Source organism: Branchiostoma lanceolatum, chromosome 8 (genome assembly GCF_035083965.1).
Source record: "Branchiostoma lanceolatum isolate klBraLanc5 chromosome 8, klBraLanc5.hap2, whole genome shotgun sequence".
NCBI classification, from domain to species: Eukaryota; Metazoa; Chordata; class Leptocardii; order Amphioxiformes; family Branchiostomatidae; genus Branchiostoma; species Branchiostoma lanceolatum.
The window spans coordinates 12,514,285-12,526,307 of record NC_089729.1 but is presented as its reverse complement, the minus strand read 5'-3'; the positions used below and the strand labels follow the sequence as shown (position 1 = coordinate 12,526,307).

The 12,023-nt window shown below is 38.5% G+C and overlaps 2 protein-coding genes across 2 annotated transcripts in view; one reads left to right on the top strand and one right to left on the bottom strand.

Annotated features, from left to right (window-relative positions):
- The window catches only part of LOC136440919 (tubulin-specific chaperone D-like), a 154,159-nt gene that overhangs the window by 62,332 nt on the left and 79,804 nt on the right, over window positions 1–12,023 (bottom strand). The window lies entirely within an intron of this gene.
- The window catches only part of LOC136440920 (glycine receptor subunit alpha-3-like), a 62,060-nt gene continuing 54,615 nt past the window's right edge, over window positions 4,579–12,023 (top strand). The window contains exon 1 of the mRNA XM_066437103.1: window positions 4,579–4,804. Coding sequence (XP_066293200.1) covers window positions 4,737–4,804 — 68 coding nt within the window. The 5' untranslated portion in view covers window positions 4,579–4,736. The remainder of the gene's footprint in view (window positions 4,805–12,023) is intronic.

Sequence of the window (12,023 nt, the reverse complement as noted above, 5' to 3'; positions counted from 1 at the left end):
AACAAAATATCATCAGCATTTAGCATATTTTTTGAGATCTTAGACATTTCTTAGCAATATATTATCAATATTTACAATTTTGTCAAGACAACTACATTATGTATTCTTTTTCATGCATTTTTGCAGCAAAAAGAGTTTGCGATAGTTACCATTTCTTAATCTTAAACTTTGCTTGTATCTGTTTAGTATTTTAACTTCCTGAAGGTTTCAGCAGCGGGTGTGTGATATATGGTTCACAAGGTCTAATGTTCAATGTTTTTCAAGGACATTGGCACAAGGAACCTTAGCTGAACTTTCTTGATGACCATGAACTTTCTGTCATTCCATTTCTATGGCCAATCAGCTCTTTCAATGTGGGGTTCAAAGTCAGGGTCACACACTACACCATGCCATAAACAGTAAAAAGCTACAAATTTCATTGAGCACCACTAAGGGAAAGACTCTGTATATTGACTTCCATGTAGATGTCGTGCAATATAAGATATTCAAGATAAATACTTTCCAACTAGTTAACCTTTAGCACACTGAAGTAGCCATTTGGCACCCAATTTCCTATTAGTTACAGATCTAGAGTTAGGCAGCAGTGAGAAGGTTAAACAGGGCTCGAAATTCATCTTTGGGAATAGGTGCACTGGTGCACCCAAGTCAAAAAATTGGGTGCACAAAAAGAATTTTGGGTGCACCAGATAAAATAAAGTTGAATGTTCTTCAGAACATAATTACAAGTTTAACGCTGCTGCCTTTCTTAGAACTTCAATCTGTAATTCTATAGCTAACTTCAAAATTTCAAACGAATAATTCATTAAATAAAGTACAGCAAAAAGTTATCATGCTGTTTTTTATATTTACATTTCAAGAATATTATGTATACTAGTGTACAATAGTACCTTTACCCTATTGGCTACAAAAAATATTTAGGTGCACCAGTGCACCCACAGTCAAAAATTGGGTGCACAGCTCCAATTTTGGGTGCACTGGGTGCACATGCACCCACTATTTCGAGCCCTGTTAAACATCAATGGTTTATGAAATGTGAACTAAAGCATTGCCTATATGCACCTGTCTATCTTGATTTTCATTACAAAAAAAGAATATAAAATGTTCACTTTACTCACTTTATTTGCTTAAGACTGTTTAGTAGTCCTTTTTGACAGGCCTTATTGTTATTTCAATGTCACCCCCCTCCCCAATTTTTCCTGTCATTTCTAATGCTGACGATACTGCCAATCATTCCTTTAAAAGAGTTTGTGTATGCCAGATGTAATAGCCCTTTTGGAGTTTTTATACATTTATGTACCCCCCTCTCATGAATAAATGAACTGTTCCTCCAGACCGTATACCCAGCTGCGTATACAAACCGTGCCTGCACACCGCGCCGATTTAGCCCTGGCAAAATTACAGACCATTCAGCTGTTCTCTGCTCATTTTATATTTATGACAAGAGAGCGGGTAGCGGCCACAATTCAGAGAATCTGGGACATAACTGAATTACCCCACCATCAAGAGGGCCAATGTTTGGGAAAGTGCACAGCCGTGTAGTGGGGGAGGCAAATTGGGGGGACTCGTCGTTTTTATTATTTAATTTAGTAGTGTTGCCGTTCCTCGCATTAAGCGTTTATGAACTTGGCCATGATAGTAATGGCAAATCGATTAAAGAATTGGATTAGAATGAATTCTCTCAAAGTGATAAAAATGGCAAGGACATACATGTAGTCATGTACAGTACGTCCACCACTCTGACAAAGAGGAAGATTTTATGAAAATTACTTTTTTTTCCCTAAAAAAATTCAAATGTGACAAATATTCTACCAGAATCAAAATTTCTTGCTACTAGTCCTCATAATTACTTGAAAATATCAACTATCTTGTTGAATGTATATTTTTCATGTTCAAATCCAAGTGGATTCTTTTCAAAGACAGAAAAGATTAAAGTTTGTTGTACGAAACGTTTCTGTACTGTAAAAGTACTGTACTGTTGATGCCTTGGAGCCTCTATAGGTCCATCAATTTTCTGCAAAAAAATCCTAGAACCAAGAATTGCATTGGTGTAGCTATAATTAAGACGATCATCTGCTGTTTGGTACTTTAATAGCTAACTGGCGGTTGGTTTGTTCTGGGACGAATTGTTTCATTGGAATTGAAGTTGTGCCAACGGATACCTTCGATCTTTCTCACTGGCACGGATAGTTGCAGAAGATCAACCTGTCGAGAACTATGCATGTCTGTAGCTGCCATGCATCAGATCCTGATTGATTGATTAATTATACGGATCATTATCAAACTGCAGGATATGTGTGGGATACGTAACTAAACTAAGGAGGTTTAAAAAACCTCCCTGCCTAAATGAAACACCATGCAAGTACAGGCACCGGTACCGCTCCAGACCTTTATATATGCCTGTATCTGAAGAAACTCTTGAAAACAATAATAATTATAAACAGCTAACAGAATATCTGATATTTGGACTTCAGGTATCTAATGTGCAAAGAACCCACTAGTTCAAGAGAATCTTACATCAAATACCATATGGTGCTGATTTCAATGCCTACATCATGTTTTAATCTTTTTCCTGGACCAGTGCTAGCAGATCTTATCAAGGACAAAATATACAAAAAACGGAAGATCTGCTGCAGTACAAACGTCATTCACCAGAGGGCCACAAATCAACCTTGACCTTCATCACAATTCATCCAGAGGTTCTTTAACTATGCTAACCACTTATACACTGGAAACACAGACAGACACACCCAAAACAATATTGGACTCTGTGGTAGAAATAACAAATATTTGTTGTTGCAACAAAATAAGTAAAGTAAAAAAGCGTAACTATTTACTAGCTAAAGTCTATTCAGTTACAGCCCTGCTACTAAATTATAACTGAAGTAACAGTTCTAGTATTTTGGACCAGTACGTAAATGATATTTTCTGTATTGTACGCAGCACTATATAACATGGACCCCAGGTGTGGCCTCATATCACACACAGACCCTCTGAATTACAAAGAGTTAAGTTTTCTCACAAAGATTGAGATCCCCCAATTAATCTACATGAACGCGGGATATACCCCGCTGCCCGCGTAATACCGGTGTCTCGACCAACGTGCACCCCGCAGACATTACCCACAAGACCTCTGGGCCCGGTTAGATCTCCCGAGCCTGGAGATAATGATAACGGCACGGACGTGAAGAATAGCCCGGCCTGATTTGAGGCTGACTCGATAGAGATAACATCTACAGCGTTTTAAGATCATACCTCCCTAAGGGACTTTTGGCATGAGAGACTGTTATGATTATATGACACAAGCATTATGTTATAAATACTATTATACTAACATTGTCAGTAGGATATCTATATTGAGTCATTTCTCTATATATCAATGACAAATTCAATGTAAATCATATTGTTATGGCTAAAGAGATAAAAAGAACATTGTTCTTACAGTCGTATAGATATTGCTTTACAACAATGTGCCTTTTTGTATTACAGAACAGTACTTTGAATTGTTATAAGTCTAAGGGTTTTCTAATCTATTTCTTCATACACATTCAGGAGGAATTTTACCTGCTGACATTTGGTGGACCGTCTGCCACCTTTCTTAGAACGATCCCTGAATCTACTAAGACCCAGTCAGAAATGAGACCATGCAGTACTAGACTTAAAGAGCCACTTACTCCATGCAGGTCAATCTTTGATGTACATTTCCCCAAGAAGCTAAATAATGTGAACTCTAAGCAAAAAGACAGTACATTTTATAGCTATTTGATTACTTCTTTCCTACACTGACCTAGAGTTGCAAGTATGTGGTACTTCCTCTTCTTAAGGTACAGTTATATACGCAATGACTCCTATTGTTTCAAAGCTGGTACTTGCAGATAGTACCTGGAACTTTTGATTATTACTACCTAAACTGTGACTTCATTATAAGAATAGAAAATTTGCAGTTATCAACTGACTCAATATCAGTGAATATTGCACTGAAACAACAGTGCAAAGCAATGCAGTTATTCTTTTATAAATTTTTGTTATGCAAGCCGGAGGTAGTAATATCCTCTGAAGGATATAATGGTCTTTCCCTTTGGATGAGACAAAAACAGCATGTTCTAAAGGAACCCGAGGGAAAATAGGTTGGTATGAGCGATAAATATAGTCTAGTCCATTTCGTAATGATAAATCTTGCTCCCCCCCGGTATGTGGTATATATGCGGGATGTAAAAATCAATGCGACCTCTGAGTAGATCAGGAATAGATTTAGCGTCCATCAGCTAACCATCTGGGGCCTGTCTGAGGGGCAATAAAACTTCCTCCCTCTGACCCTCCCTCCCAGAGCAGTGGCATCTTCCACCTCTGGGACCTGGCAATGTATTTCATCACTTCAACATCGCTGCAAAGTTTCTTTCACGCAGACTCCACCCAAAGTGATAGAAAGTGATTTTTTTCCATTAAAAATACAATCAGGCAGAGTATTTGATATCTTAAATGGTAATTCATACAAGTTACAACAGTTAAGAAAAAAAAGACACCCCTGTTCGAAAGTGGTACTTACCACCTGTGCCTCTTGCCTTGTCAGTTTATGCAAATGCGAAGTGTTACCTTGGAGGCTTGGGCTTGCACTGCGGAGTAAAAGAGTATATAGAAAGCAGCATGCCATCACTCCATACGTGAAATTATCCCCATCCTGACTCCGTTGCTGAGTTTTACACGGCCGCGCGGCACAAGCAAATTCCCCAAGGAACAGGATGGGGCTTAACCGCGGAGCGGCTTTCACACTCTTCTCGTGTCTACTTTTCCATCTCGGACAGATCGGGTGAGTACCCGCAGATTTGTGTGCGCTGACTGTCGATGTAAGAGTTACGTACGAGAACCCACGGCCTAATTACGGCCTTGATTGGTCGGGTATTGACTACGAGCCACTTTGTTCTTGTGCAATTCGCATTCAACCTGGAAGAACCACAAACGCAGGAATCGGGCAAATTTGCTAATCTTGTGGGAGTTACAGAAATAAAAAGTACCAAATTTTACTCAGGGCAGTAGTTCGTATGCTTCAGAATTCTTCCTGCTTTTCTAAAGGATAAATATTTCTTTCCACAAGATTTATAAGTGTAGACTAAAAGAGATTTTTAAGAGAGTGTCAATTAAAGGGATGGGGTGGCGATCACCCGATCGTTACCGGTGGCTCCGTAATGACGCACTTAAGAGAAAAAAGAATTCAATTATGAAAGATGAGGGGGACAGAATTTGAGATGTGTTCTTTGTGACCCGGTGTGAAAGACTGAATCGGTTGCAATGTTAAACCTATGAATGAAACATATTGGCTATTATTCAAACAACACAATATGGTAAAGCAGAGCTTTATATATTGTACACTTCTGCTCACTGTTGGCAAAATGATGTCTACCTTTAAATATCTGATGTTAGTGATAATGTTTCCATAATATACTTGGCCATGCTTACATTTTCTCCCCCAAGCAACACTCTTTAGAGTCATTGTTTAATCCAGGAAGCTTAATCCAGTGATCATACTCTTTCACAATTTCAAGCGCAAACTGAATAAAATATTTCTCATTTACATGTCAATTTCAGTTCTTATATTTCACCATATGATTGTTCTATCTGTTAAGCATTACCATTACTAAAAGTATAAATGTCTAATCATAGATAAAACATGTTGTGCATAGTGAATATTGTTGGCCATATTATCTTTCGTCAACCAGTACAAATCTTACAGAGAAGAAACAGTTTTGCTAAAAAAACGTAGATGCTTCTTTACAGAGAGGTGAACATTTCAAGGCCTTTATAACAAGCTTTCATGAAAGAGCAAAAATGATCTAAATTCATATAATTTTCATGATATATAAGAAGCAATTAAAATGTATTTTGTTGTGATCAGTGACACCGTAATCCATAACAAATATGATTAGTTTTGATCCATCAGCTGATGGTCTTACCTCAAAAATCCTCCGGAGAGACCAAAAATCTTTAGCGTTAATCATTCTATGGTCAACACCAACGGACGCTTATTTATTGGAGCCCAAATATTTCAAAAGATTGGTGTTCCCAATGGACAAGGTTAGTGTTTCCCTATCCACGGGCCATCAGAAAACTTTTACCTCTGCTTGCTCTTCCCCCTTTATGAAATATTCATCGTCCTGGAGGATCGTCTGCACGGATTAGGTCGGGCCGCGGTGCGTTGGCGCTCGGGCCCACACCAGCTTCCCGTTAATTTCATTGGGCCAGGCGGGTATACGAGGGACGGGGAGGCCATAAAAGAATACGATGCTCTCCACATTATGATCGTTGTCAGCTATTAGCATTGATGAATACGTCTTATCCCCTTAAACCTACAGTGGGAATTTAAAAGGGCAAAGACAAGTCTTTATGTGGGGAAACTTTGTGTGCAGACCTTTTGTGTAACACAAGGGTCACTTTGGCATGTGGGGAAAGGCTATGTACACATAAGGGACAATGAGGGCAGTTTGACTAATTTTCTTATTTTCTTGCTGCTTTGGCCCTCATTTTTTTCTCTACAAAAATTTGCCTGAATTATAAAATACTGTCTGAGTGATGGGGGGACGACTATCTAGAGTAAATCATTTCTGCATTTAGGAGTAATAAATTTCAAATTTTCTTGTAAGTGGTTTCACAGCCCGCAGCATGTCCGATGATGACATTTTGATGCATGTTCAATTTGTGTAAATGAAGGAAAATCACCCCAAAATGCAAATTAAGGGCATAACATGTCAGGCAGATTATTATCATTTCTCAGAAGGTATTTCTTTCTATGACATAATCAGGCGGTGGAATCAGGAAATCTTTGAATGCGGAGAGTGTGCTAAAAGATTGTGACTAAAAAGACCATAAAAAGCAGTCTGACATTCTGTTTTTTACATAGTACCTGTGTATAGACATCTTTTCTCGTGACCCTTTACAATATTAAAATGTAGCAACCTTTTACATGTAATTGGATAAATGATCATTGATACTGTAAAAGGGCAAAGGTTTGCTATCTTTTTTTTGCATAAAACCGCCACGAAAAATTTGTTGTGACTTTTGCCCGCCCAACCCTTTGTGTCAACCGAAAGCTGGACACTACCCTGAATACTCCATTTTCTCCCCACTGCGAAATTAAGTCCCTGCAAACATTTCCCTTCTTACAGTAATATATGGAAGATGAGTTAAAATAATTATGATTGACTCTAAGTACAATGCAACAAAAGGAGACTTGTTCATATATATATGTATATGGTACGTCCCTTACTATCCAGTATTTATATATCTAAGCTACGTCCCTTACTATTCATTCATCCAGTACAATATACATCTTTTAAAAGTGAACAACAGCCACTCTTTTATCACACATGTGCCATTCTGACAATATTCTCTTTATCATTTCAGTTCTTCCTCTCAATAGCGCTCACTGTACCATGTCTATTCAGTGTCAGGAATGATAAGCCTGGGCTTAAAACACTGGGTACATCTGCACACAATCAAGTAAAGCATAAAAGGTATCATAATGATTGCACACTGAAGTATACAGCATAGTCTCAATATCTATATAAGAGTAAAATAAAAAAAATCATGAAACTTATGTTGAAATAGCTTTTAAATTTTAGCTAGAGAGGCAGTTTTACTTGTTGCTGAAATTCTAAGTTGTGCACCTATTTCTTTTTCTGTGCACCTAAATCTTTCGCTTTGGTGAACCAGTACTTTCAAGTATGAATTTCAAGTCCTATATATCAACTAATACAATGTACTTGCCTCAATGTGACGCCAATAACATTCTCCTACAAGGCCACGTTGCATCATTCTGTTTGGCAGAGAGTATTTCACCGCTGAGTATGATCCTAGTGGACTATGTCAAGAAGTGTTCAAGGGCCCTTAAGGAAACTGCTACATGTATATCGAAATCGATAAGACCTATCTGAAATAATAAAGCTTACCATTACTCAAAGCTCTAGAGCTCGGACTCAACTGTGAAAGTTCGGCTTCTGAAATCAATTAACCTCGGTTTCTTCGGCACTGCAGTCAACAGATATTGCAACAAATTGCCGGAGGTTCGCCGAGGCTGATTGCAACGGCCGGTCGTGGCGATTCCTTCATAAGTCACTTCCCGCGTAATCACGATAATGATCTTTCAGCTTTATTTAGACGCTGGCATACACCAGGATTTCTTCAAAAGGTTCGTAATGGATTTCAAAGAATCCAATAACCTTGAAAGCAGCTACGACTTGTGAATGAAGAATTGACAGAGGTTTGATCTTTATTTATGGGGGTTTAACTGGCTTATTTTAAACTGTTAGAAGATGTTTCAGAACAAAACATTTAAAAATTATACATTCTATTATACAGTGTAACTTTAACCAATTAAAACTATCTGTAGAAAATAAGAGATTGCAAGAGATTTATCAGTCATAACTTTTTAGCCATACCACTTTGATGGAAATAATTAACAAAAATCTAACTTTAGAAAAAGAATACAATAACTCTAAGCAACCTTCGGAACATCTAATTGCATAAAAAAATATGGCCAACCTTACAACTAAAAGTCAGCTGAATGCTTGAATGTTCTTTATCTAAAAGGGGTTCTATTATGAGTTCTAACAGTGTTATTTCAAATCATTTTGCAGTGAAAGAATTTGGGTACAAAGAGTAGAGGACAAAAATCAGAGAAACAGAAACTTCCACGACCGTATATAAATTTCTCATAGACATATAACATGAGGAAGACATTACGAATAGCAGAAAGCATCTAGCATATGCTAGACTACTTTTCAATCAATAGACACAATCCCAAGTACACCAGGATACTAAAAAAGACAGCCCAATGTTCTATATCTATGCCACTCCATTGACCGCAGGGTTCTATATCTATGCCACTCCATAACTCTTTCGAGTCATCATGGACATATCGAAAGCAAATAGGTTCTTGCTGGACCTAATTACGATTTCAACCCATGCATGATGCCTTTTGAGGGCCTGCCTGCGAGAACTCTATCAGGGACAACTGATCCCACTTTAAGTGACTTTACCGTTATCATGGCTTCATATCTTCTTGATTGTCACATCACCTCAGGATTGATTGGTATTGAACACTCTCCAGATCTAGATAAGGTCCCGAATAAATCGAGCTTGCCTTCATCCAGCCTTTATCATCTCTATACTGATTTTGTGATTATATCCGCCACCGATAATTCAGAAGGGGTTCTTTGTTAAAGTACAAGGGAATTGGGCATGAGATCAGAGTTGTTTTAGTTCTGAATCGGTACATGTCGGATCGATGATTCGGCTATGATGTATGGAGCGAATTCGTTCTCATGATCTGAATCTTCATATCAATCAATTCTGCTATCAATAAAGACACTGTATGCATATCAAAGGATGCTGTTGGTCATATTTATGTTTAGCCATACCTAGTATGGCTCAACATATTGTTTTTACTCATGTTTCTTCTCCTTCTTCTTCTTCTTCTTCTTCTTCTCCTGTCAAATCTTCAAATCGATTCATCTCTGTCATTTTTTGACCAAATGACCTGAAATTTGGTACAGAGGTAATGTAGGCAAAAACCAATGTACGTTCTTTTCCTTTTTTTGATATTGACCTTGAAAGTGATTTTATTGAGGTTTTTAGGCTATTTGTAGCATATCTTGGCCTCCTGCGCCCTGGTATTTCAACCGAATGACCTGAAATTTGCTGTATATGTGGCTTGAACAAATATTCAAAGGACTACATTCCCATTTTTGGCATACATATATTCAAAACGATTTATTTTGGGCTTTCTTGACAATATTTGCCACTTCTGTCACTTTCAATACTACATATGACCTAAAGGTCATTGACCCCAAGTGCCTTGCACCTGGCCTTGCATGCCTGTGAGCCTTGCGACCACCTGATTGGTCAATTGGGTTAATCTAATTACATGTATAATGTAGCGAAGTGTTGCACAAGGAATTCTCACGCTGAGGGGTACATGAAATAATGCTTACAAAATAGACCTCTATGAATCGGGCTACATTCAGCAATGGTAGACGGATTCGGGGCATGCCGCGCAAAACACACGGTCTCACCGTGGGTACAGGCGTTTTGGTCCCGCACGTTGTCGCAGCGGTGCGTCGCCGCTACGCGATCGAAAGCACGCCGCTGTCTGTCTCGGACCAACACGCGTCTCCCGTGATGTGTAGCGTCCACCAGGCCTTCCTACATGTCCTACGTACGGGCGTATGGATCGTAGAATTCGGCAAAAAAGGAATGATTAGGCCAGTAGAGTCAGTCCCCGGTAAGGTAAATGATTCGCCCGTTTGCGCTAGCTTGTAACGTTAAATGAATGTACCCTCTGGTGGCCAAACTTCACTGACAAACTTTCTCCCTATTATCATCATTAGCTTGCGTTAGTCTGGTACTAGTGACTATTATGTGCCGGGAATGTTTATCTATCGCACGCCTTGGAAGGAAGTTCAACCATGATAAATGGTCGGCCGTTGCGAAAATTTGGAATCCCATGCTGTTGATTTTCGTGATTGAATCTGTAAGAAAATATATTTTCATGTCGTTCATGTTTTTGGGACGGACGCCGGGACGGGGTGAATTTATTTTCTATCATAACATTTTCGTCCCGTTAGTAATGCAAATCGAATCGTGTTGAACACGAGGCAAAACACTAAAAACGTGGGTCTTGTGGAGTGTTTTGGAGTGGGAAAATGCCGGATATTAGCGGTGCCGAACAGTGTACATCGTCGCGCGCGGGTGACGCTCCGTAAAAACAAATCCACTGGTGGTCTAGCGCGGCCACCGAAAATAGGCAGAAACACACAGGAGGACTTAGCACCTTCGTTTATGGGGGCAATTGTGAAAATCTTTTGTTACAAATTGTTCGAACATTGAAACATTTGGATAGATGGTTTGAAACTGTTCTAAATAAAGAGATTTTTGTGTAGTTACGTTCGAAATGTTTCCAACGTATGTGAAATAAGTTCAAACATGTTATAAGTTTCAATTCTAATTGTTTGAACACTTTAGAACTATTGTGACTTAGACATTCTTTTAATCAAAATAGTTCAAACATATTACAAATATTATATCAAAACCCTCTCGGTGACTTGGAATTGACTCAAATATGTTGTTCCTTCTTCTCCTGCCAAATCTTCATATGTATACTATGGAAAACTTCATTCTTCCCTGGGGTTGATCTTTTTTAATTCAATTTTGAACTGGGTTGATTATGCGCAAGAGTGTAATTTTCAGCGGATATTTTTCGACTGGTTTACATGGAAATGGCACGGAATATCCCATTCTTGCAAGGGGAGGATTCTTTAATTATTTCTTTCAATTTTGAGCTGGAATGATTATGAAAAAGTCCATTTGTTAGCAGAAGTGTATTTGTTAATCAATAAGTGGATATGGTTGTGGACTGGTCCATATTGTGTTGAGGTGCTACTGGAAGACTCAATTTTGGACTGGGTGATTCATTTTTTTAGTGCAAGTATTTTAGAATGGTCCATTGTTATTTTGGGAGAGTCCATTTTTTGCATGGCGAGGAGTATGGCTAAACATGCTGTATTTGCTCGCAAATGTTGCCTTTCTAGTATTTTTTTGCATTTTCTGTTAATATTATTGTCTATAATGTCTCTTGGTGCTTTGTTGTAGCAATTTTTGGAATCATTCTTGGTCCTCTCTTTGCCATGTTTCATCAAGACATCAATAACTACACCAACATGCCAAATTTCAAACAAATCCATCAAAAGGATCTTGAATTATAGCTTGCAGCGAACACATGTACAGACAAAAACAGTACCCCTGTTAGAGGTCACTGACTGGGAGGTAACAATGACCAATCTCGAGCAACGAAAAAGAGCCTTACAATCCTTATTTCTTGGTCTCTTTCAGTACTTCGCACCAACAAATCAAACACTTTTTAACCTTCTCCCTGCTGCCTAACTCTGTAACTCATAAGGAATCGGGTGCAAAACGGCTACTTCAGCGTGCTTAAGGTTAAACCCCTGACATTTACTACTGCTGTCCCCCTACTTGTA